Source organism: Pelodiscus sinensis, unplaced genomic scaffold (assembly GCF_049634645.1).
Source record: "Pelodiscus sinensis isolate JC-2024 unplaced genomic scaffold, ASM4963464v1 ctg56, whole genome shotgun sequence".
Classification (NCBI taxonomy): domain Eukaryota; kingdom Metazoa; phylum Chordata; order Testudines; family Trionychidae; genus Pelodiscus; species Pelodiscus sinensis.
In genome coordinates, this window is record NW_027465934.1 from 283,255 (window position 1) to 305,671 (window position 22,417).

General features: G+C 48.6%; 2 protein-coding genes across 4 annotated transcripts in view; one reads left to right on the forward strand and one right to left on the reverse strand.

Moving 5' to 3' along the window:
• The window catches only part of MAP1A (microtubule associated protein 1A), a 117,367-nt gene extending 103,190 nt beyond the window's left edge, over positions 1–14,177 (reverse strand). For 2 of the 3 annotated variants that reach the window (XM_075916980.1, XM_075916979.1), the window contains exons 1-2: positions 13,984–14,177; positions 2,922–3,023 (exon numbers count right to left, since the gene is read on the reverse strand). In XM_075916980.1, coding sequence (XP_075773095.1) covers positions 2,922–3,023; positions 13,984–14,131 — 250 coding nt within the window. In that variant the 5' untranslated portion in view covers positions 14,132–14,177. Of the gene's footprint in view, positions 1–2,921; positions 3,024–13,983 lie in introns of those variants that run through there. The other variant, XM_075916982.1, reaches the window with a different exon arrangement.
• LOC102458593 (ras GTPase-activating-like protein IQGAP1) overlaps positions 1–22,417 on the forward strand; it is a 564,033-nt gene that overhangs the window by 128,653 nt on the left and 412,963 nt on the right. The gene's annotated exons all lie outside the window — the stretch shown is intronic.

The window sequence follows — 22,417 nt, forward strand, 5'->3', positions numbered from 1 at the left end:
TGGACACAGTACTCCAGCTGAGGCCTAACTAGTGCAGAATAGAGCGGCAGAATGACTTCACGAGTTTTGCTTACAACACACCTGTTGATACAACCTAGAATCATATTTGCTTTTTTTGCAACAGCATCACACTGTTGACTCATATTCAACTTGTGGTCCACTATGACCCCTAGATCCCTTTCCGCCATGCTCCTTCCTAGACAGTCGCTTCCCATCTTGTATGTATGGAACTGATTGTTCCTTCCTAAGTGGAGCACTTTGCATTTCTCTTTATTAAACCTCATCCTGTTTACCTCTGACCATTTCTCTAACTTGCTAAGGTCATTTTGAATTATGTCCCTATCCTCCAAAGAAGTCGCAACCCCACCCAGTTTGGTATCATCTGCAAACTTAATAAGAGTACTCTCTATCCCAATATCTACATCATTGATGAAGATATAGAATAGTACGGGTCCCAAAACAGACCCTTGAGGAACTCCACTTGTTATCCCTTTCCAGCAGGATTTAGAACCGTTAACAACAACTCTCTGACTACGGTTATCCAGCCAATTATGCATCCACCTTATCGTGGCCCTATCTAAGTTATATTTGCCTAGTTTATCAATAAGAATATCATGCGAGACCGTATCAAATGCCTTACTAAAGTCTAGGTATATGACATCCACCGCTTCTCCCTTATCCACAAGGCTCGTTATCTTTTCAAAGAAAGCTATCAGATTAGTTTGGCATGACTTGTTCTTCACAAACCCATGCTGGCTATTCCCTATCACTTTATTACTTTCCAAGTGTTTGCATACGATTTCCTTAATTACCTGCTCCATTATCTTCCCTGGGACAGACGTTAAACTGACCGGTCTATAATTTCCTGGGTTGTTCTTATTCCCCTTTTTATAGATGGGCACAATATTTGCCCTTTTCCAGTCTTCTGGAATCTCCCCTGTCTGCCATGATTTTTCAAAGATCATAGCTAAAGGCTCAGATACCTCCTCTATCAGCTCCTTGAGTATCCTGGGATGCATTTCATCAGGACCTGGTGACTTGCTGACATCTAACTTTCCTAAGTGATTTTTAACTTGTTCTTTGTGTATCCTATCTTCTAAACTTACCCTCTCTCTGCTTGTATTCACTACGTTAGGCACACCTCCAGACTTCTCGGTGAAGACCGAAACAAAGAAGTCATTGAGCATCTCCGCCATTTCCAAGTTCCCTGTTACTGCTTCTCCCTCCTCGCTAAGCAGTGGGTCTACCCTGTCCTTGGTCTTCCTCTTGCTTTTAATGTATTTATAAAAGGTCTTCTTGTTTCCCTTTATGCCTGTAGCTAGTTTGATCTCATTTTGTGCCTTTGCCTTTCTAATCTTGCCCCTGCATTCCCATGTTGCTTGCCTATATTCATCCTTTGTTGAATGCATCACCCCAGCACTATGCTCACTGGATAGGTAAGGAAACAGCCACAGGCTCACATAGTAAATCAATGACAGAGCCAGAAGTAGAACTCTCTGCTTTCCAGTTAAATATCCTGACCATTAGGAAAACAAGACCTTCCTCCAAGAACCCGTGAATGCCTCCCAAGAGGAATCTGACCAGTTGAGGTAGAGTGATACAAAAACCTCTAGCAGGTGCAGCTTACAGTGACAATCTGTGCCCATATGTCTGACCTATACATAATATGAATGCAAATGTTGAGGAATTTAACAGTGTGAGTTAGCTTGGGAGTTGAGGCCAGATCTGCATGCCTGGTAATAAGGCAGTTTATATTAAGTGCCATTGGCATTTTTTTTTAAAGTACCTCCTCATCATCTTCCCGTTTAAGAAAGTGGAGTTAACTCCTGTAAGATGCAAATTGCTATTCAGGTAAGTGTACATTCGATTAGTTTCTCAGCCCTCCACCCCACAGCAAGATGATCACACTCTCACGAGTGGGGAATTCAAAGTTTCTGTCAACTGCGTCTATAAAGAGATCAGAGAACAAGCAATTTGTATGAAATACTGTTGTATTGTGCTTTAAGAAGGAAAAAACAAAAATGCTTTATTTATCTGGGCACTGTGTTTAAAAGCATGTCTCTAGTCCACCTACAAACCCTCCACCCTCACCAGCACCTCCAGATTAAATTTCTTTGCAGTGACGTATCATAGAAGGATACATCAAGAGGTCTTTGAGTCTAGTCCCCTGGCCTCACGGCAGGACCAAGCACTGTCTAGAATAGATCATCCCCAACAGGTGTCTGTCTAACCTGCTCCTAAATATTTCCAGTGATTCCACAACACCCCCCCCCCCAACCCAAGGCAATTTATTCCAGTGTTTAACCACCCTGACAGAAAGTTTTTCCTAATGTCCAACCTAAACCTCCCTTGCTGCAATTTAAGCCTATTGTTTCTTGTCCTATAGTCAGAGGCCAAGGAGAAAAGTTTCTCCCTCCTCCTTGTCACACCCTCATAGATACTTGAAAACAGCTATCATGTCCTCATCTCAGTCTTCTCTTTTCTAAACTAAACAAGCCCAATTCTTTCAGTCTCCTCTCATAGGTCATGTTCTCTAGACCTTTAATCATTCTTGTTGCTCTTCTCTGGACCCTCTCCAATTTCTCCACATCTTTCTTGAAATATGGCACCCAGAACTGGACACAATACTCTAATTGAGGTCTAATCAGTGCAGAGTACAGCAGAAGAATGACTTCTCCTGTCTTGCTCACAACATTCCTGTTAATGCATCCCAGAATCATGTTTGCTTTTTTTTTGGCAACAAACATTTATGCCTTGTGTTACTACCATGAACACTGAAGGTGGAATCAGTTCAAACACGGAGAAGCAACTCATGAGAAGAAAGAAAAATCTGTAACAATTTCATTTCCATCCTCCATTCACCAACCTGAAACTCCAACAGAAAAGCAAAACAAAATGAAATATAAATAAAAGGAACTTACCTTTTAACTCAGAAGAAAACTGAGCAAGATGCTGACTTACAAAGAGTCTCAGTTGATGATTCAGATCACAAGAGGGAAGATGAATGTTCCAGGAGCGAATTCCTGCCCAACAAAAAAAAAGTAGAATTAAGGCCTTTCTCCAGGAATTCAAAAAACTAGGAATGGAGAAAATGGGGGGAGGGTCAATACAAGTCAGCCAGGTGATTATATGAAACTGATGCCTGTTTATGCTATTTCAGAAGCCCATACTTAAGACCTCCTGGAAAACATTTTAAAAGACAAGGGACAGTTAGGTAGCCAATTTCCATTTATTCCTTTACAAATGACAAGATAGTACGTGAGGTGCCATTTTAGTGAGGTTCAATAAACAGTGACTAAACCAAATACACAAGCAAATGCGCTGTGGGAGTTTTACATCTTCTGAAGCGTTCAGCATTAGCAACTGGCAGAGATGGGATACTAAACTATTTTAACAATTGATCTGTTCGGGTGTGACAGTTCTGTACCCCTCTGAGCTGGAGTACAGCTCACCCCCACCCCACCCCCCGCAACTTTTACTTAACCCTTCTTCCAAAGCCCACAGATCAACCCTTTAAGTTGGCCCTTTAATCTCTGCTATCTTTGCAAAATAATCACCTTCACATCCAAAAAGGGAGCATGAATCAGCAGATCTGTGGCACTCCAAAAGTGCTAGGAGGGAGAGGAGTAGGAAGCACAGGGCTCCAGTTTCCCAGTGCGCAAGAGACATGTGGGGAAGGGAGGGAGACAGGGCATGAACAGGCCACAGGTGGAACCCCAATGGGCTGCATGCAGCCTGTAGGTTGCCCACCACTGTTCTCAAGTGTAGCAGTATTCTCTGCTATGTCCTCCCCCACACCTTTGCCACCATCTCAGAGTGAATTCCTAGGTGACAGTGCATTAAAAGCAGAGAGTCCAAAAAGACAGAAAAACACCCTTAGCGCTACACCTGTTCCCACCCTAACAGGAGTCTGTTGCCAATCTCTGCAGGAGCATGGGGACCAATCCAGGTGATGGAAATAATCTGTTTTTGTTCTCTAGGGCTGTAGCTCAATTCAAGAGACAACCGACTAAATGTGACACAGTGGTCTCTGTTCAGCAGAGGATGCACATTCAAATATCAGAGCTATGTCCAGAGCACAAAGATCATCCCCAGCCCTCAGCAAATTACCAGGATGGGGTTAGTAATAGGTGTGTGCTACTGTACAAGTTCAAATGATTACATGCAAGACCTCCCTCCACTACTGCCATGTACCATATCAGAGGCAGCAGCACGTGGTGTGGGGGAGTAGGCAGGAGCTGCGTGCCCCCCACCGCACTGCCACTTCTGATATGGTACACATGAGGAACTGACCACATGCCCCTTGCGCTGCTGCCTCTGCATCAGAGTGGGGAAGTGCAGGCGGGAGCTTGTTAGCCGGCTCCCAGCACGTACCGCTCCTGCAGTGCCGTGACCTCCAACCCCCTTTTCATATCAGCTTTCCTTCCAAAACTGAATGGATCAAACTAGACTAGAAATGTTTAGTCACAGACATAGCATGTGAATAGCAGCCATGGTTCAAGTCTCACACCGAGAACCACATGCTGCATTGAAACAGAATAATGCTTAGGGAAAGAACAATATGTTTGTTCAGAAATCTAGTCTACCTTGTGTGTTCTGGACCACACTAAGGAAAAGTATTCAAGAGTAGCAGTCACGCAAGAGGCTCCGACACTTTCCCCAGTCAGTCCGGGACAAGAGTGGGGAAGAGTCTAAATGGACACCGGGTGGTGTTCTTGAGGAAAGTCCTCAAAGTCTTCCTCTCTGTATGACAATACCTCAGTTTAACCCATAATAAAACAATACCCATAATAAAACAATATAATATGAATTTTTAAAAAAGTAAGTATTCTGCACTCATAGAACATCCCACTCACACCGTAAACTGACACTTTGCACCAACTTAGCTTTCAATGTTGGTGCAGCCAAGAAGTCCAAAGGCAATCCGATTTGGATCTGTGTTCTAAACTCCTTCCTGTATCACAGACAAAATGGTACAAAGGGCTTTCTGGGCACAGTAACATTTTATTGCCAATTAAGACAGATTTTGCTGGGTGTCTCTTCACTGATAAAATGCAGTTCCTGCTCAATAATCCTCTGTTCAGCAGACTGACCCATTATCACAAAGGTCCCTGTATACTCCAGCCCAGCAAGCGTATCCCATTTCTCAGTACATCTACATGACCTGCAAGTTATAAGGTATCAGTGTCTCAAATCAGTGTCTCAAATGGGCATCAGCATAACATGACATCTGACCACAGATCCGCAGCCTCTGCTTTTTGTCCATTGAATAATGTTTAACCCGTCTATCATCGCTCATCTGTAACCCCAACGCATCCCACAAAGAGCAGCTGACTATCATTATTCCCATTTCAGTTAGAAAAACTGACAAGTGACATGACTTGCCCAAGGTCACACATCAATTCAATATCAGAGTCAGGAACAGAACCTGGCCAAACTGTCTCTCCTGTTTAGTGATAGGACTTTCCAACCCTAGCAGTCCTAACAATATGACACCACTGCAAATAAGTGCAGGAGACAGAAATTAAATACATTTCTGAACAGACACTTCTCTGGAAATGGAAGTTACTCACCTCATGCAGTAACTGGAGTCCTTCGAGATGCGTGTCCCTGTGGATGTTCCATGTCTGGTCTTGATGCTGTCCTGCCCAGGCTGTGCATGAGTGGTGCCAATGGCACATGCCATGCCAGAGGATACTGTGCATGTGTGGCCTGAACCCTTCAGTTCCTTCTCTACCTCGCAGGTCCTCTAAGTCCGAAGCAGCGGAGAAGAGGGTGGATCATGGAGCATCCATAGGGACACTCATCTAGAAGAACTCCAGATATTGTACGAAGAAAGTAACCTTTGTTTCTTCGAAAGAGATGTCCCTGTGGATGCTCTACGTCTGGAGACTAACAATTGGCTTCGCCCTGTGGTGGCTGGGGCTTTAGAATATTATGGGACGCTGATGGTAGTACTGCAGAACCCACAGAAGTGTCAACTCTGATTCCATAGGAAAAACATAGTGCTTCGCAAAGGTAAGTTGTGACGCCTGGTGGCAGCTTTGCAAAAGTCTGTGAGCAGTATGTTGTGAAATACACAGTGGATGAAGAAACCGCTCTAGTAGAATGAGCTGTCACACGTAACAAAGGTTGTAAACCCTTTAGGGTGTAGCACGGTGTAACAGTCTGTGATCCATTTAGACAGCCTTTGTTTCAATATGGCTTGACACTTCATCTACTCAGTGATTTCTACAAAGAGGAGACGGGTTTTCCTGAAGATCTTAGTCCTTTGTAGATAAAAGGCCAGAGCTTGTCTAACACTGAGTGTGTGGCATGGAAGTCTTGAATGCATTTGCATGAGGCTTTGGGGGGGGGGGGGGGAGGGGACCCACAGGAAAGTTCACCAGCTTGTTTGTGTGAAAAGAGGATGCAACTTTGGGCAAGTACTTTGGGTACATGCAAAGAGTAACCTTGACTGTGTGAAATATCATGAAGGGTGGATCGGCCATGAGTGCAGCCAAATGCCCAACGTGACAGCCAATGTGATGGCAACCAGAAAGGCGACTTTCATGGAAAGGTGTGAAAATGAGCAGGAAGCAAGAAGCTCAAAGAGTGGTCTGGTTAAGGTCAATAACACTAAATCAAGATCCCAGGAAGGTATAGGCTGTGACACATCCAGGTAGAGGAAAAGCAGCCTCTTCAAGAATCTCTCAATTTTGGGGTGGAAGGCTGTACTGGCCACTAGGTGTACCCTGATGGAACTGAATGAAAGCGATGCTTGTTTGAGACTAGGGAGGTAGTACAAGAAGAATGGCAGGGGCAGTGATATCAGGTCTTGCCATGCATGAGGGGGCTGAGGCAGAAATGGAACACCCTCACACAGATTGGGTTGTTTGATCCACCAGAGGAGGGATGCCGTGATATCGTGAGGTATGGTGAGCTGGAGCAACATGGGATGCCTGAGAGGCTTGCACATCATGGAGAACCAGATCTACATACAGCGCCTGCAGAGCTGGGCACACAACACATCGAAGGTAGTAGCTGCTTTATGGCTGAGAAGCTGCAGGCTGTCCCTGGCTGTAGTATGTGGGGGGGAGGGGGGAGTAAAGTGTTGTGGCCAGAGTTTGGATAGTAAGGAACTTGTTGTGAGGTAAGTAGACTTGTGCTGAAGTGGAGTCTAGAATCACAGAATACTAGGACTGAAAGGGACCTTGAGGTCTAGACTGGCTGCAATAAACTTCATGACCTGGGACAGATGGATAATTGACTTTCAGTTTATCCAGAGGCCAAGCTTCTAAAAACATTGTATGGTTATCGATCATGCAAATTGCCTCAGTCTGCGATGTGGCCTTAAGAAGACAGCTGTTGAGATAAGGGAATATAATTATCCCCATAGGTGAGCTGTAGTTACAGCCAGCAGTTTGGAAAAATCTCAAGGAGCCATGGACAGACTGAAGGGTAGGACTCGATATTGGTAGTGGGCCGAGCCTACTGTGAAGCGTAGGAGTCTGTGTACAGGATGTATTAGGACATTAAAGTAACTGTTCTGAAGGTCGAGGGCTGAAAAACAACCCTCTTGTTGCAATGCCGGGATAATGGTGGGTAGAGCAACCACATGAAAATGTTGCATCTTTACAAATTTGTTCACTCTGCACGGATCTAGGATGGGCCTCCAGCCTCCTGATTTCTTTTGAGTTAAAAAGTAACTGGAGTAGAACCCTTTCCCAGTGTTGGTTCTATAGCTCCCAAATCTAGCAGATAGAGAACCTCCTGATTGAGTAAAAGCTTGTGAGGGGGTCCCTAAAGAGGGACGGGGAGGGAGGACAGGCAGGGGGCTGGAGATGAAGGGAATGGTGTATCCCGAGAGAATCATGTCCAGCACTCATCTGTCTTCTGTGATAGCTGCCCACGGGTGGTAAAATGGGCAAAGGCGGTTTCAGAAGGTGTGCATGGTTATAATCGGCATTGAAAGTTCTAGGGAGTTTTCCAGGCCCTTGACCAAGGCCTGAAATACGCTTATTGGCAGGTGGTCATTGTGCCACTGAGCCCGAAGGTGGCTTGCATCTGTGAGGGTGGGTTCTGTTTCTGGCCTGATTATTGTCAGGCCGCTGATGCAGGTAGGCTAGTAGCAATACGACGTCCGCTGTTGGGCATGGGGATGCCCAGGGTGCAAAGGGTGATAGGTGTGTCCTTCATGGTATTGAGGACCTCATTAGTTTTGCCAGCAAACAGTATGTTGCCATCAAAGGACAGATCCTCAATCGTAGATTGGATCTCCCAAGGGAATGTTGCTGGGGAGAACCAGGAGGCCTTATGCATAACAATGGCTATTGCAGCAGTCCTGGCAACTGTGTCCACAGCATCCAGCACAGCTTGGAGAACAGCACAAGATATGATCAGTCCCTCAGCTACAGTAGCTTGAAATTGTGGTGTCTTTGCCTCTGAAATATCCTCCGCTATGTCCATTAATTTGGCACAGTTCTTAAAATTGTACTTTGCCAGCAAAACCAAGTAGTTGGAAATCCTGAACTGTATAGGCTTTGCGACTAAAGAGATCAAGTCTCTTACTGTCCTGATCAGGTGATGATGTGTGGAAACTTGCTTCACATGTTGGTGTGTGGCTTCAACCATTAAGGAGTTTGGCGTGGGGTGGGTAAACAAACTCCAAACCCTTGACGGGGACATAATATTTCTTATCTGCCCCTTGCATGTTGATGGCATAGAGGCAGGGGTTTGCCAAATGGTGTTGGTGAGATCCAGAATGGCTAGGTTGATTGGTAGGGCTATTTTGGTTGAGGGTGATGCCTGTGAGCTCATGCTGAGGTTCGAAGACTTCCTCAGTAGTAATTTTGAGCTCTGATTCTACCTTGTTGGGCTACATCTACGCTACGAGCTTTCTTGGCAAAATATGCAAATTAGCCCCTCATTTGCATATTTTTTGCCAATCCGTTTGTGTTGGGTTTTTTGAGCAAAAACAAGCAGTGTGGACTTTTTGTGCAAAAACCCTTTTCCGCAAAATCCTTATGCCCCAAAAAAGGAGGCTTACCAATCTTGCGGAAAAAGGGGTTTTTGCGCAAAAAGAAAACATCCACACTGCTTGTTTTTTGTGCAAAAACCAACACAAAAATGGATTGTCAGAAAATACGCAAATGGTTACAACTCATGCAAATGAGTCCCTCATTAGCATATTTTCTGCCGAGAAAACTCGTAGTGTAAATGTAGCCTTGAAGAGTTCATGAAAGTGTGCAAAAACATCTGTTGCTGAAGGCTGTGGAGGAATTGCAGTCTCATTATAAGAGCATAAGAACAGCCATATTGGGTCAGACCAAAGGTCCATCTAGCCCAGTATCTTGCATCTCGACAGCACCAATACCAGATTCCTCAGAGGGAGGGATCACAACAGGTAATCCTCACGTGATTCCTTCCCTGTCACCAACCTCCAGAGAAACAGAGGCTAGGGACACCATTCCTACTCATCCTGGCTAATAGCCATTGATGGACTTCACCTCCATGAATCTATCTTCATCAGGTGAAATCAAGGAATTCGTTGGAGGAGAGGCATTAGGAGGTGATTCTTCAGGAGGTTGAACCTCCTGCTCTTCTATGAGCTGAGATCGTGGCAGAGATGCACTTATGCATGGCATATAGAAACTGCCCTGTTTATAAGGGCTGGGTTGCATGCTGTGACACCTCCTATAAGAACCCCATGGACTCCAATAAGGCCATTGTGCTGGATGCGGTACTGGGGGTGGCATCCAGGGATGTCCATACAAGGGGGAGGAGCTGTGAACACCCAGGGTCATAGTGCGGTTTGTAATAGCACACCAGAGGGCTGCAGTGTAGAGAAAAAGAGGCCTGTATGCCCTCTTCATCACTTGAAAAGTGTGACGGTGCTGGGGACACCAGCTGTGATGCTGCAGGTCTTGGCGATCCATCAGTGCCTAAAAGCGACTGCAGAGCAGATGCAACTGCTAAGTCTGAGTGCTGCATGTAAGGCAATGGTGCTGCCAGTATCAGTGCAAGTGTCTCCAATTTAGGAACATATGGGGCCGATGGACTGGTCAGTGCTGAGGGGAGAGAGCCTTGATAGGTTGGCAGCACCAAAGATATCATCGGTGCCAAAGCCCTTGTCAGTGCCAGTGGTGCTGAAGTCCTCATAGGTGCCTCAAACTTCATAGGGGCCACTGGAGCTATTAGGCACAGCGCTGAGGTGCGTGCTGGTACTGTTGGTTTAGGTGCCGAAGTTTTCATCGGTACCAACAGTGGTGACGAAGATGACAATGATGATGCCACTGTCATCACCTGTGCCGTGATTTTGCCGGTGCCCGTTAGGGGTGTTTGGACCCTTTGGAATTGGTACCGAGCCAGCAGAAGGTGTCGTGGTGCCTGAGGTACTGGGGGCATCATAGGTACCGATGCTTGATGACCTCAGCCTTGTGGAGGGCTGTTTCTTGGCAGAAAGGTCCCCATGAGGTACTGAGGAGCTCCATTTCTTGGGCATCTTCTTGCCCTGAGGAGAACCTGGGGGTGATCATACCACCCTGGGCTGTGATGCCGGGTCAGAAGCAGGCTGCGGATTTTTCTCAAGCAGAATCAACTTCAGTCAAAGGTCTCTGTCCCTGCAAGCCCAGGCCTTAAGTTTGGCACAATGAGGGCAATCCTGAGGCAAATGGTCTTCTCCAAGGCACCTGACACATTGAGAACATCCGTCAGAAACCAGCATCACCTCTCTGCAAGAGACACAGCATTTGAAGCTTAGAGAGCCAGGCATCTTGATGGGGGGGGAGGGGAAGGTTTTTGTGGGTTTTTTTAAAAGCTAACTCATTATTAACTAACAGTAACAGGAAAAAACAAGAACTAGCTAAAGAATTACCTAAAGAACAATCTGAATCTGAGAAGATTGCAGAGAACTGGGGAGCTCCATTTCAGGCCAAGGACAGTTGAAAAGGAACTGAAGGGCTCAGGCTGTGCACGCTTGGTACCCACCGGCACATGCTGTCAGCACCGTGCATACATGGCCCATGCAGGGACTGCTTGAAAATCTCCAAGTTTGCTGGCTGCAAAACATGAAGGAAGCAGCCTTAGCTGAGGACTGAGGGTCTAGTGATGACGATGGACCCCCTAATCCAAGGGGTCTGAGGTTTCCTGGCCCTGACTCCTGAAACAGTGGTGCTGTATCCTGGATAAGCAATAAACCCTTTCTATACTACTGGTTGGCGGCGTCTCATCTTGCTGCAGATGGGGTGCAGGATCAGGGGGTACCCGACGTGCTGCCACAATGACCCCTTACAATATATGTTAACTACTTATGTGAAACAATCAATTCCACCTCCTGACCAGAAAAAGGGCTTCATGAAGCTCAAAAGTTTCTCCCTCTCACCAACAGAAGGTGGTCCAATAAAAGGTAACTCACTCACCTTGTCTCACAAAAACTTTGCCATTGTCAAGATGACGATGCTTTCCTAAGGAAGGAGGGGTTGAAAAGCCCTAATAATAATGCATCTTCAGTCTAATCATTGTCCCATGCTGCAAGTCATATGGGGGACTTTGTGACAGACACACAAGACCAAGGGAATGTAATCAATCAGTTCTAGACCACTGAATGCAAGCCAGTTGTTTTCATGCACAAAAGCAGCAAAGTTGCATTTTGCTTCAGCTGGCATTCGTTCCCCTCCAGGCCTGAGTTTCATGTCACTTCCGGTAAAGACTATAAGAAGCTTTAGCTGATTAAGGAGCTGAAATCTCTTATGTAAGGATGAGCATGAGTGAGAGGAGCTTCTCCTTCCCACACATGAGCCTTTCAAAGCACTTACCTTTTCCCCTCCCCACAAGCTGCTAGGCAGTGCCAGGAGGTCAGGGATACCATGTGTCAGGCTCACAGAGCTCTTTACCTCCTTTGTGTTTATAGACGCAAGTAAGTATATTAGTAAATAGTGTCAGGGAGCCAGGGCTGCCTGAGGATCCCCAGCTCCAGATCTAATTCCAGAGGCCTTAGAGCACATGGGAGCCAATTTAAGGTCCTTTACAGGCCCCTACTCCACATACCCATGACTCCCAGCCTGCTCCAGAAGCCCCAGATCAATGAACACAAACACTTCAACCATTTTTGCCAGTAGACATAAGCGGACACTGATGGATTTGTACCACTTCCCACAAGAGCCTCTGAGCTGCTGGGAAAAGGAGAACATCCTGATTGTCTCAGCAGCTGGGTTGAAACCTTGCTTAAAGTGCCAGCCCTCAGCTCACCCCATGCATGGTCAGCCTGCTGGGGCAGAGTGGATGGGAAGAATCTGGGGCTGAGGCAATAGTCAGCAGAACTGGGGTGGGAAGAACCAGATCTGCAGGATAGGAAGCCATGGGGGTGGGAGGAGGGATCTGGGCAGGGGTGGCAAGGGTCTCAATAAGAAGCTGTGTGGGAGGGGTCCTGGGCTGCAACAAGGGGGAGAGTAGAGAGATGGAGTGGTTGGTGCAGGGCTTTGATGATGAAGCTGGGGTAAGAAGCTGAAGGGGTGGGGACCAGGGCTGCAGGGACAGAATAAGAACCCTCCGGAAGAGGAACCAAAGTTGCAGAAGGTCTCAGTAACAAGCTGGGAGAGGAGAGGGTGTGAGGCAGGGCAAGGGGCCCTAGGGCTGTGGGAGGCAGGGTAAGAAGCCAGGGGGAGGGGTCCAGGAGGGTGTAGGGGGATGAGATAAGAAGTTGGGGGAGGGGCTCAGGGTGGAAGGGGAAGTAGCTAGGGTGCGGGGGTTCAGGACTGCATGGAGCAGGGTAAGAACCCAGGTTGTGCGGGTTCAGAGGGTTGCAGGGGGAGGAGGGTTTAGGGCTGTGGGGGTGGTGTGAGAACCCAGGGGGAGGGGGCAGGGTAAGCAGCCAGAGGTCCAGTGCTGTGGGGGGCAGGTAAGAACCTGGGGGGGATCCAGGGGAAGCGGTAAGCAGCCCGGGGAGGAGGGCTGTAGGGGAAGGGGGTAGAATAAGCAGTGAGCGAAGGGGGGGGGGGGGGGAGTTGTAAGGGCGGAGTAAGCAGCTGGGGGAAGGGTGCGGGGCGAAGCATAGGGGAGGGGCCGAAGGAGAGAGGTTAATCAGTCCAGAGGGAGGGGGCGGGCTAAGCAGCCCGGGAGGAGGGGGCCGGGGTGAAATGTCGGGGGGAGGGCTGTGGGTAAGCAGCCCGGGAGGAGGGGGGCAGGGTGAAGGGCCTGGAGGGGGAGGGTTAAGCAGCCTGAGGGGAGGGGGCGGGGTGAAGGGCGGGGGGGGGGAGGGTTAAGCAGCCCGGGGGGAGGGGGGTGATAGAAATGTAGCCGTGTTAGTCTGGGGTAGCTGAAGCAAAATACAGGACCATATAGCACTTTAAAGACTAACAAGATGGTTTATTAGGTGATGAGTTTTCATGGGCCAGACCCACTTCCTCAGATCAAGTAGTGGAAGAAAATTGTCACAACCATATACACCAAAGGGTACAATTAAAACAATGAAGACACATGAAAAGGACAAATCACATTGCAGAACAGGAGGGGGCTGGGGGGGGGAAGGAAGGTAAGTGTCTGTGAATTGATGATACTAGAGGTGGGGAGAGTGGGATGTTTGTGAGTTAATGGTATTAGAGGTGATAATTGGGGAAGCTAGCTTGGTAATGGGTGAGATAGTTCAAGTGGAGGGGGGCAGGGTGAAGAACGGGGGGGGGGCAGCGGGTTAAGCAGCCCGGGGGGAGGGGGCCGAGGTGAAGGGCCGGGGGGGAGGGTTAAGCAGCCCGGGGGGAGGGGGCAGGGTGAGTTAAGCAGCCCCGGGGGGAGGGGGCCGAGGTGAAGGGCCGGGGGGGAGGGTTAAGCAGCCCGGGGGGAGGGGGCGGGGTGAGTTAAGCAGCCCGGGGGCAGGGGGCGGGGTGAAATGGGGGGCGGGGCGCACTGAACAGCCCCCCCCCCCCCCCCGCAGTGCGGCACGCTGACGCGGCCCGGGCGGCCTTCGCCAGTCCCTGCAGCCCCCGCCCGGCAGCCCCGCGCGCGCCTCACCCCGCTCCAGGGCGCCCCGCAGCGCCCCGCGCTCCGCCTCGGTCCCGACTTCCCCGATCACGATGAGCAGCGCGTGCCTCCGCAGCGCCCAGCCGCGGCGCCCGCCTGCCGCCGTAGCCATGGCAACCTTCCCGTCGGGGGTCTCCATGGAAACCTCCAGCCGCTGCCGCAGCGCGAGGCGACTGGCGCGCGGCTCTTAAAGAGCCATCGGCCCCACGCTGATTGGCTGGGGTGGGCACGTGAGCCCCGTTGCAGACAGGAGAGGGGGCGGGGTCTCGGTGGCATGGCTGGTCTAACGCGCAGCGTTCCAACCGCTCCACCCCTCCCCACGTGCTCGGGCTGCCGGGGGAGGAGGGGCTCTGCAGCGCCCCGCCCGGGCCGGCTCGTGCCAGGCGGCCGCTGCTTTTGTTCCTGAGAGTCGGGGGGGGGGGGGTCGCTCAGTTCCCCCCCCCCGCGTGAAACGCGCTGCAGCCCGGGGGGCAGCGCCGCTGCGCTGTGCGGAGCTGAGTCTCCCGGGCCAGGTCTCCGCGCGGCTGAAGTGCAGCCATGGCACTGCAGCGTGTTCGCTCCTGGAGTTAGAGCCCTTCGCTGAGCCAGCAGGGCAGGGCTCTCGCAATACGCTAAACTTTCCTCTTCATCGCTGAGTGGTCCTGGGGCACCTTGGCCTGTCTCCACAGCAGTGTCCTTCCAAAACACAGAGCATGTCTGCCCTGACAGCCGTTCATTTGAAGCAGTGGCGAGACAGAGGGCTTCTTACTCCCAATTCCTGCAACCCTCATTTTATGAGTAAGGAAAATCAAAGGAAGCATGTTTTTCCTTCCACTTCCTGCTGTGCAGACAGCTTAGACTTCAACTATGTAATTGACATAGCTCAAGTTGCCTAGCTTAATTCAGCTTTTGCCCTGCTGTGTAGACGTGCCCTGACAGACTAACAAAACATATAAAATCATGAGCTTTGGTGGGTAAAACCTATTTCTTCAGCTAAGATCACTCATCACTGAGGATTTATTCATCACTGTATCCATACTGTCCCATGCTGCAAGTGCTTAAACTGGAAGACCATGGAAGCCAGAAACGTGAGTGCATAGCTGTGTAGATACAGACTATAGTGTCTAGCTGTGAGGGGGTTCACTCACCACCGTAGCGGGGGTCTGCCATCTGCCTCCAGAATCAGCTCCTTCTGCTGGCAGAGTACCTTCCCTCTGGTGGGGCTTCCCCTCTTTCCTCCAGGCCATGTCGTCCTCTTCACCACACTGCCCTCCGGCAGTGCCCAAGTCCATCTCTGAGCCCCCCTTCCGGGGGTGTTGTTTCTCCACTGGGCTGTTATGCAGGCCCTGCAGTCTGGGGGTTTGTTTGGCTAGAGCTCCCCAGCCCTGCTCTAGCTCTAGCTCCAGCTCCAGCTCCAGCTCCAGCTCCAGCTCCAGGGAGCCTCCTGCTTCCCCAGCAGCCAGGCCCTCACTGACCTTCTTCCTAGGAGCCACTGCTGCCCAGGTTCTTATATAGCCCCCAGCTGGGCCCTCATCCCCCTAATGCAGCCCCAACTGGGGCTAAACTCCCCAGCCCTACTTCAGGCTGGGGTATGCCCTTAAAGGGCCAGTGCAGGGCGAACGCCCTGTCACACTAGCCCTATGGTCTGTTTCTTTTCTTTTGTGCATCTGATGAAATGAGTTGCAACTCACAAAAGCTTGTGCCATGATAAAATTGCTAGTTTTTACTGTGCCACTGGACTCCTTGTTGTTCAAGCTAGCCATGTCAGTGAAGTGATTACATATAAAGTAATCAAAGAGCCCAAGATCAGGGTCTCAGCCCAGGGCATGCAGTGTAAGAGAATGTCTAGCAATGGCCATTTTAGCCTATGTAATGAGGAAGGCTTACAGTAATTGTATTATTTCGATAAAAGACCAGAGATTTGGCCTGTGTTAATACAGCTTAGTGAAAGAGTCCCATGATTGTAACACCAATTCAAGAAATAATTGGTAGTGTTCCCTAAAAGGTTCAGTTCCTGTGGTGTGCAAGATTCCCGGTGAGAGGAGTTACTGCTTGAGAAACATGACAGATAACCATGACAGATAACCCTGTCTTTGCTTTCAACGGAATTTTTTTCTTATAATCTGCCCCATCAACAATAAGAACGCAAGAGAAAACACAAGAGTTTGGAAGGAAGAGTCAGCAAGTGTATGTGAGTCTTGATGTCTAATGTGTCATCAGACACTAACAGCAATATAATCTGAAAACAAACAATCACTTTCTCCACTGTGTTTCCAAATGATTCAAGTTGTAGTTGCTGCTTGTGTTAATAGATAGGTTAGTTATTTTCCACACTAAAATCTTTAATAATCTGCCTTAGTCCCTGGGAGATTAACTCGTATAATAGGTCTTTTCCATATAAAATTTTCTATGAAACAACAGTCTGTGCCTTATATAGCATTGGGGATCCAATGGATATAGTGTACTTAGATTTTCAGAAAGCCTTTGACAAGGTCCCTCACCAAAGGCTCTTAAGCAAAGTAAGTTGTCATGGGATAAGAGGGAAGGTCCTCTCATGGACTGAGAACTGGTTAAAAGACAGGAAACAAAGGGTTGGAATAAATGATAAATTTTCTGAATGGAGAGAGGTTATTAGTGGGGTCCCCCAGGAGTCTGTTCTGGGACCAATCCTATTCAGTGTATTCAACTGATCTAGAGAAAGGGATAAACAGGGAGGTGGCCAAATTTGCAGATGATACCAAACTGCTCAAGATAGTTAAGACCAAAACAGACTGTGAAGAGCTTCAAAAGTTCTCACCAAACTAAGTGGTTGGACAACAAAATGGCAAATTAAATGTAATGTTGATAAATGTAAAGTAATGCACATTGGAAAACATAATCCCAACTAGACGTATAATATGATGGGAACTAATTTAATTACAACTACTTGAGAGAGAACATAAGAACGGCCATATTGGGTCAGACCAAAGGTCCATCCAGCCCAGTACCCTATCTGCTGACAGTGGCCAATGCCAGGTGCCCCAGAGGAAGTGAATCGAACAGGAAATGATCAAGCCATCTCTCTCCTGCCATCCATGAATGTATCTAGTTCTCTTTTAAACCCTGTTATAGTCCTGGCCTTCACAACCTCCTCAGGCAAGGAGTCAATGTGGATAGTTCTCTGAAAACATCCACTCAGTGTGCAGCGGCAGTCAAAAAAGCAAATAGACTGATAGGTATAATTAGAAATGGGACAGAAAATATATTACTGTCTCTATAAAAAACCCTGGTTTGCCCACATCCTGAATATGGTGTACAGATGTGGTCGCCTTATCTCAAAAGATATATTGGCATTGCAAAAGGTTCAGAAAAGGGCAACAGAAATTATTAGGGGTTTGGATCGGGTCCCATATGAAGAGAGATTTAAAAGACTTGGACTTTTCAGCTTAGAAAAGAGGAGACTAAGGGGGGATCTGATAGAGGTCTCTAAAATCATGAGTGGTGTGGAAAAAGCGAATAAGGAAACGTTATTTACTTAACCCCACAGTGTAAGAACTAGGGGTCACCCAATGAAATGAATAGGCAGCAGGTTTAAAACAAACAGAAGGAATTTTTTTCTACACTCAGTGCACAGTCAGCCTGTGGAACTCAGTGCCAGAGGATGTGGTGAAGGCTAGAACTTTAACAGGGTTAAAAAAAGAGCTAGTTAGATTCATGGAGGTGAAGTCCATCAATCACTATTGGCCAGGATGGGTAGGACTGGTGTCCCTGGCCTCTGTTTCTCTGTAGGTAGGTGACAGGGGAGGGATCACATGAAGATACCTGTTGTGATCCCTCCCTCCGGGGCACCGGGTATTGACCACTGGGCTGGATGGACTGTTGGTCTGACACAGTACAGCCGTTCTTATGTGGGAAATGATCCTGGTAAACAAAGGGAGTCGCTGTAGCAAAGGGATTACATTTATTTGTCTGTGCTGTAATTTGCCAGACTGCAGCAGTTCAGCTTGTCTCAAGTGGTTGCACTGAGACAGGTAAATATGTAAATAGAGAAATTGCAGATGAATTTCTTCAGAGGGGCAAATGTAAGTGAGTGTACCTTGGAAGAGGGATTGTACATCACTAAAAAGAGGCACTATAATCAAAGGTTTCCAGAGATTTTCAGATCACATGATCCAAGCACCTTCTGTTTTCAGATGATTCATCTTAATACTTGAGGGTTTGGTTTTTTTGACATCTCAGCTCTCCAGAGCTGCAGCTTTTCACTGCAGTGCAGAGAGGCTCCTCCAGCTGGCTCCCTACTAGAAGGGAAAAAGGGAACAGGAGATGTACAAACTGGAGTGAAAACTACAAACACTGCCCAGTCATGGTGCTGTTCCGCAGAAACTAGACCCTCTAGGAAAGACTGCTTATGCTTACAAATGAGGATGCTTTAAAATGAACATTGCCCTTTCTGCCCTGTTACGAGCACACAGGTGGAATATGTGATAATCTCTTGCTTTCTAGTATGAATATACATATAATAGAATCTGCATAGTAATATTCATCCAAATATTTTACTTCAGAAGGAGCTATGACAATCTAAAATATCTGAGGATCTGCCCCAAAGATATTTTTACCATATGCTATGTATTACTAGAAGGCTTACCTGGCCGTGCCTGGGTGTGAGAAGCAATGCAGGCCTCCCGCCGGTGCTCCCTGGGCCCAGGCCAGAGGCGGGGCGGGGGAGGGGGGAAGCCTTGTGCTCTCCCTGGCCCAGACCGGGGATGGGAGGCTGCACTAGCCTCCCCCACTGCCTCTTTCTGGGGCCAGCTCAGGGCTGGGGGGGTGGGCAGGATGCCATGCTGATCCTGCCCCCTGCCTTGGAGGTGCCCCTCACCGCTGGGAGCCTCCTGCTTGCTGTGCAGGGCACGGGAAGAAGAGGAAGGGGTGCTGTCAGGGTGCACCTCCCTCCACCCTGTACCCCATCTCCACAGAGCAGAGGGGAGCAGGGAGGGAGAGAGTTTGCTGGCTGCTTTTGGGAGTGGGGAAGGGACAGGGTAGGAGTGGCCCCTTCACCACCACCCAGAAGGCACCTGTGGTAAGTGGTGCCCAGCTAGAGCCCACATTCTGAACCCCGGCCCCAGTCCTGAATCCCTCCTGTACCCCAAACCCTGCCCCGAGCCTGATAAAAGTGAGGGGGGGAGAGAATGGAGTGAGCAGGGGCGGGGCCTTGGAAAAGGGGCAAGAAGGAGGTGGGGCCAGGATATTTGGGTTTGAGGTAGATCCTGGATTGCACTTCCATGCTTGAAAAGGTTGGAGACCCCTGGACTAGACTATTGGTTGTTTTTAAGTTTTTCCTGTAACAGACTAACTTGGCTTCCCCTCTGAAGCTTATCTACTCACTGTCTCTCCTTTTTTTTTCTCCCCCCCTTTTTTCTTTTTTTCCTACTCCCCCCTAACTCTCCTCCCTTCTCCCCTTATTTATTCTTGGATCTGGATTTCTAACAATCCTGTCATCAGAAGAAGTGGGCTGTTTTTGCGCAAAAACTTGCAGAGTGTCCACACTACAAGCCCATTCTTGTGCAAGAAAAAGTCCAGTGAACACAGGGCTTTTTGTGCAAGAGCTCTCGTGTAAAAAGGCATGTGTGGACAGGCAACAGGGGTTTCTTGCACAAGAAAACCCTCTGGCTAAAATGGCCATCAGAGCTTTCTTGCACAAGAGAGTCCACACTGTGATGGATGCTCTTGTGCTCCTGTGCAAGAAAACTCCTGTGCAAAAAGTTCTTGCGCATGTAGCCTGGGTATGTCCCCTGTGCTCACAACAGACAGGGAGTTTTCCTCCCCCAGTCAGTCAGGTCACAAGTATCATCGTAGACACTGATCTCTCCTCTGCTTTCAGCTTAATTCTCCAATTTGGTCTCTGTCCTGGACACAGGATCCATTTCACGGGCCTACTATACTTAAAAACCTCTTGTTCCTTCTCAGGAAATGAGGGCCAGCCATCTGCCCTTTGTTTCCACCGGTGCAGACTCACAGGCCTGTGTTGCAGCACTCCACAGTTCCCAGGAAGAACTCTTCAGTGTGCCAGCCTCTTATGTGTCATAACCCCCCAGGGGTTAGATCGTAGACCCCTCCGCCTCCTGGGACCACTTCTCCTGGTCCCCTAGAGGAGCCCCTCCTGGGGGAGGACACCCTTTCGAGGACCACACTCAGGTTAGAATGTAGACCCTTCCACTTCCTGGAACTGCTTCTCACTGCCTTCAGCACACCTGGCTGTCGCTAATCCCCCTTCTTTCTACTGCGCCCCTGTCACTTACTGCCAGATGCTCCATTCACTGGGTGCAGTCCATCCCACCGCTGCCACCACTGTCAGGAGTGTGGGAAGACACCAGGCCGTGCACCCCCATCCACAGCCAGATGGGACTCTCAGGCGGCAGGTAGAACAGAAGGTTTATTGGTTCACAGGGACACAGCATAGCACAGACTTCTTGTTACAGGAACCAGGAGCAGCCAGTACAAGCCATCTTGAGGATGGGGGGGGCCCCAGAGCCAGGACTCTGGGCCCCTGCCCCTCCAGGCCAGCAAGGCTCCCTTCTCCCCAAGCCAGCCAAAAACTAACTCCCACACCCAGCAGCTGGTCACGCTCTCCGAGCTGCCACGCCTCCTTTGTCCTGCCCAAGGCATTATCTGACTATCACTAGCTGCATTTCCCCTAGGCTCAGGTGACAGGAGGCCTGGGCCATTCCCTAGGTGTCTTCCCTCAGGAGTCCTTGCCCAAAGATCCCGTCCACTGCTCGCTCTCTCACTCTCACTCACTCACACACCCCACCCAGGACTGGACAGGAGAGCAGGAATCACACACAGCATAACAAAGCATCCAGAGTTAATAACATCCCCCTACCTCACAGCTATATCCCCTGGATCCCCCTTGTCCACATGCTTGTGGGTCCCTTAAACAATTCTAAGATTGTTCAGAGTTGATTTCCCTTTACACAAACCATGTTGACTCTTCCCCAACAACTTATGTTCATTTACATGTCTGAGTATTCCTGCTCATAGTTTTAACCTGTTTGCAAGGTACTGTACACCTCGTGCGGTAACTGACATTCTTTAAGATGGTTGTCCCTGTGGGTGCTCCACTATAGGTGTTTGGGCGCCACTGTGTCTCTAGTAGGAGAATTATGATAACAGTGCCCTTGGCAGGCTGTGCTCATGGTGCAGCCGGCACACGCCTGAGCGGATGCTCCGCATGTGCAGCCAATTGTGTCTTCAGTTTCTTCTCTGCCCTAGAAATGGATGGTTCCGAAGCAGATGGGAGGAGGAAGGGTGGGTGGTGGAGCACCCACTGGGACAACCATCTCAAAGAACCTCAATCTTTGCACGAGGTGCGGGTGCTCCACCTTAGGTGACTAGGATGCAGTACTCATGCTCAGAGGAGAGGGCTTCGGTCTGTCAATCTGCACCATGGAGATCACCTTGTCTGTGATGCCTATTCTATCAATATCCTCTTTTATTATGAGGCACTCCAGTTCACCCATCTTTTTAAAAACTTGTCACTATTTAGCTGTCTGCCATTACTTGCTGTGATTGACAGGGACTCTTTTTCATTTGACTGTTTCATTAGCTCTTACTCATATTTTATCATCTTCCATCCTCTCCTCTTTACTAGGACATGGAGAATCTCTATGGATAGACCCTCTCTTAAGGAATGTCTCTGTCTGATTCATGTGCTCCTCTGCATCTGCCAGCTTTGCTCCAGCTCTTAGTATAAAAACTTCTCTACAACTTTTTTAATTTTAAGTGCCAACAATCAGATTAGAACATAAGAACGGCCGTACTGAGTCAGACCAAAGGTCCATCTAGCCCAGTATCCTGTCTACCAACAGTGGCCAGCACCAGGTGCCCCAGAGGGGGTGGACCGAAGACAATGATCAGGTGATTTGTCTCCTGCCAGCCTCTGACAAACAGAGGCCAGGGACACCATTTCTATCCCCTGGCTAATAGCCTTTCATGGACCTAACCTCCATGAATTTATCTAGCTTCTCTTTAAACTCTGTTATAATCGTAGCCTTCACACCCTCCTCTGGCAAGGAGTTCCACGGGTTGACTATGCGCTGTGTGAAGAACTTTCGCTTATTAGTTTTAAACCTGCTACCCATTAATTTAATTTGGCATCCTCTAGTCCTTATATTATGGGAACTAATGAATAGCTTTTCTTTAATCACCCTCTCCACACCACTCATGATTTTATAGACCTCTATCATATCCCCCCTCAGTCCCCTCTTTTCCAAACTGAAAAGTCCCAGTAGCTTTAGCCTCTCTTCATATGGGACCTGTTCCAAACCCCTAATCATTTTAGTTGCCCTTTTCTGAACCTTTTCCAAGGCCAAAATATCTTTTTTGAGGTGAGGAGACCACATCTGTACACAGTATAAAGGTGTGGGCGTACCATTGTTTTATACAGGTGTCAGCCGACGGTCAGGGCAGT